The sequence below is a fragment of the Cyanistes caeruleus genome, unplaced genomic scaffold, assembly GCF_971803275.1.
Source record: "Cyanistes caeruleus unplaced genomic scaffold, bCyaCae1.hap1.1 HAP1_SCAFFOLD_65, whole genome shotgun sequence".
In the NCBI taxonomy this organism is placed as follows: Eukaryota; Metazoa; Chordata; class Aves; order Passeriformes; family Paridae; genus Cyanistes; species Cyanistes caeruleus.
This window is the reverse complement of record NW_028255884.1, coordinates 4,425,991-4,428,085: the sequence shown is the minus strand read 5'-3', so window position 1 is coordinate 4,428,085 and position 2,095 is coordinate 4,425,991. Positions and strand designations below refer to the sequence as shown.

At 63.2% G+C, this 2,095-nt stretch overlaps 1 protein-coding gene across 1 annotated transcript; it reads right to left on the bottom strand.

Moving 5' to 3' along the window:
• Positions 1–229: 229 nt before the first annotated feature.
• Positions 230–1,873, bottom strand: LOC147647251 (serine/threonine-protein kinase pim-1-like). The gene is made up of 4 exons (XM_086872448.1): positions 1,778–1,873; positions 1,211–1,577; positions 632–808; positions 230–333 (listed from the first exon to the last, which is right to left on the bottom strand). The coding sequence occupies exons 1-4, from the start codon at positions 1,871–1,873 to the stop codon at positions 230–232; spliced, it is 744 nt and encodes a 247-aa protein (XP_086728574.1).
• Positions 1,874–2,095: the final 222 nt, after the last annotated feature.

Sequence of the window (2,095 nt, the reverse complement as noted above, 5' to 3'; positions counted from 1 at the left end):
CCACCCCCTCTGATTTTGAGGGACAACCTGGAGGAAAGGCACCAAAATCTTGACAAAGGCTGAAGAGAACACTCTGATTACCCCTTTTGCAGAGAGGTTCCCTTAGCTGAAGTTGCTAACCAGGACAAGACTTCCAGGCCCGCAGTGGGTTTTGTGTTGTTTTATTTCCTGGGCCCTCAGTCCTGCGTGGGACACGGGAACTGGGTACTGCAGAGGCTGCACCAAGGCATCAGAAATGCCCGCCCAACACCCAAGGGTGGTAGAAGATCTGCTCCAGCACTGGCCGGTCCATGGGGTGCTTGGACAAACACCAGCGGATCAGATGTTGGCACTCTGGGGAGAGAAGGCAGAAAGCGGCGCTCACTTGCAGAAGGCTCCTGCCCAGCTGCTCCCGGCGCCTGCAGAAGCCGGGCCACGCTGCGTGTGCTGGGAGCTGCCCTTGGCGGGAGAGCGGCACGGCAGGACAAGCGTCCCCTCCTTCAGCCAAGCGTGCCACACCCAGCCTGCCACGGGCCACCTGCTGCAGCCGGCCCTTGAGGGCACATGGACGTCCCGCGCAGCTGCGGGAGGGCCGGGCTGGGCTGTGCGGTGCCACCTGCCAAAGCCTGCCTGCTTCAGGCCGCGTACCAACCTGGAGAGACCTCCTGCGGGAAGAAGAGCTGCCCCAACACGATGTCACGCTCGTTCTCGAAGGGCAGGAACCCGCACACCATCTCCAACAGCAGCATGCCCAGGGACCAGATGGTCGCCCCATCGCCGTGGTAGCAGCGCAGGCCGATCCACTCGGGCGGGCAGTACGTGCATGTTCCTAGGGGAGACGGGTGGCACTGCTCAGGCACAGGCTGCTGCCTTCCAGAGCCTGGCGCCAGTTTCCTGCCAGAGGCAGGGGCTGCAGCCATGGCCACAACTTCCCCCCAAGGCCTGCCTGCCTCCCCCTGACAATGGGCCAAAGCCAAGAAACCATTCTGCAAGGCTGACAACAACAGCGGAGCAGCCCAAGGCCTTGCGGGCCTGCTAAGCCGAGGACCCAGGGCCCGGCTTTTGCAGCCCCTTTCTGTCGGCAGGGCCGGCAGCCGGCTCCTGGGGCACAGCACCTGCCCCGTGCCACAGGGCAGCCGGCAGCCGGCTGAATGCCGCACCCCACGGCCCAGGAGGGAATGGGGCTGTGCAGTGCCTGGCACTGGGAGCAGGGCCCGCGCTCTGGGCTCACTGGCAAACTGTGTGAAGGCCCGCTCCTGCAAGAAGATGCCGCAACCAAAGTTGATCAGCTTCAGCTCGCCAGTCTCCAGGTTGACGAGGAGGTTCTCTGGCTTGATGTCCCGGTGCAGGATGCCGCAGGCGGTGCAGTGCCACACGGCCTCCAGCACCTGCCAGAAAAGCCAGCGTGCCACCTCCTCGCTCAGGAACTCTTGCTCCAGCAGGACATGCAAGAGATCCCGAGATTGCTCTGGACGCTCCATCACCAGCACAAAGCTGTCAGGCAGCTGGAGCCAGTTGAGGAACTGGATGATTCTGCGGCAGCCAAAGCTCACCTTCTCCATCAGCACGATCTCCAGTGGAACACAGGTGCCGTCGGGCTGTGAGGAGGAGACAATGCCTCCATCACAGCGCCTGATGCTCCCAGGAACCCCCCGAGTGTCCGCATGTGCAGCGGCCACAGCCAGCGCCAGCCACCTTGCTCTGACCTGCTTCTAGGCTGGTCTCAGAGGCCCTGGCCTGGCCTGGGAATGCCCCTCCAGAGCCCCATGGCAGCCTCAGACAGCTCCTCAGGTCTCACCTGCCGGTACAGAAGCCTTGTTGGTATTTGGTGGCTGTATGGGAGCAGCTTCCTGGAGATGGAGGAAACTCCCTGGTCCCCCGGGAATCTTTTCATCCACCAGGCACAGGTTGTTGCCAGCTGGCACGTCCAGCACCGTCACCTGGGAGCTGTGGTCCGGCAGCTGCTGGCTCCAGGACACTTGCTGCTCCTCCCCCTGCTCCTGAGACGGCTCCCCTGGATCGGGCTGGGCTTCCACTTGGACCTGTGGGCTTTCCCTGGCCATGTCAGTGCTCAGGGATGCGCCCATGTTGAAGTCCAAGGGTCCAAGGAAGCTGG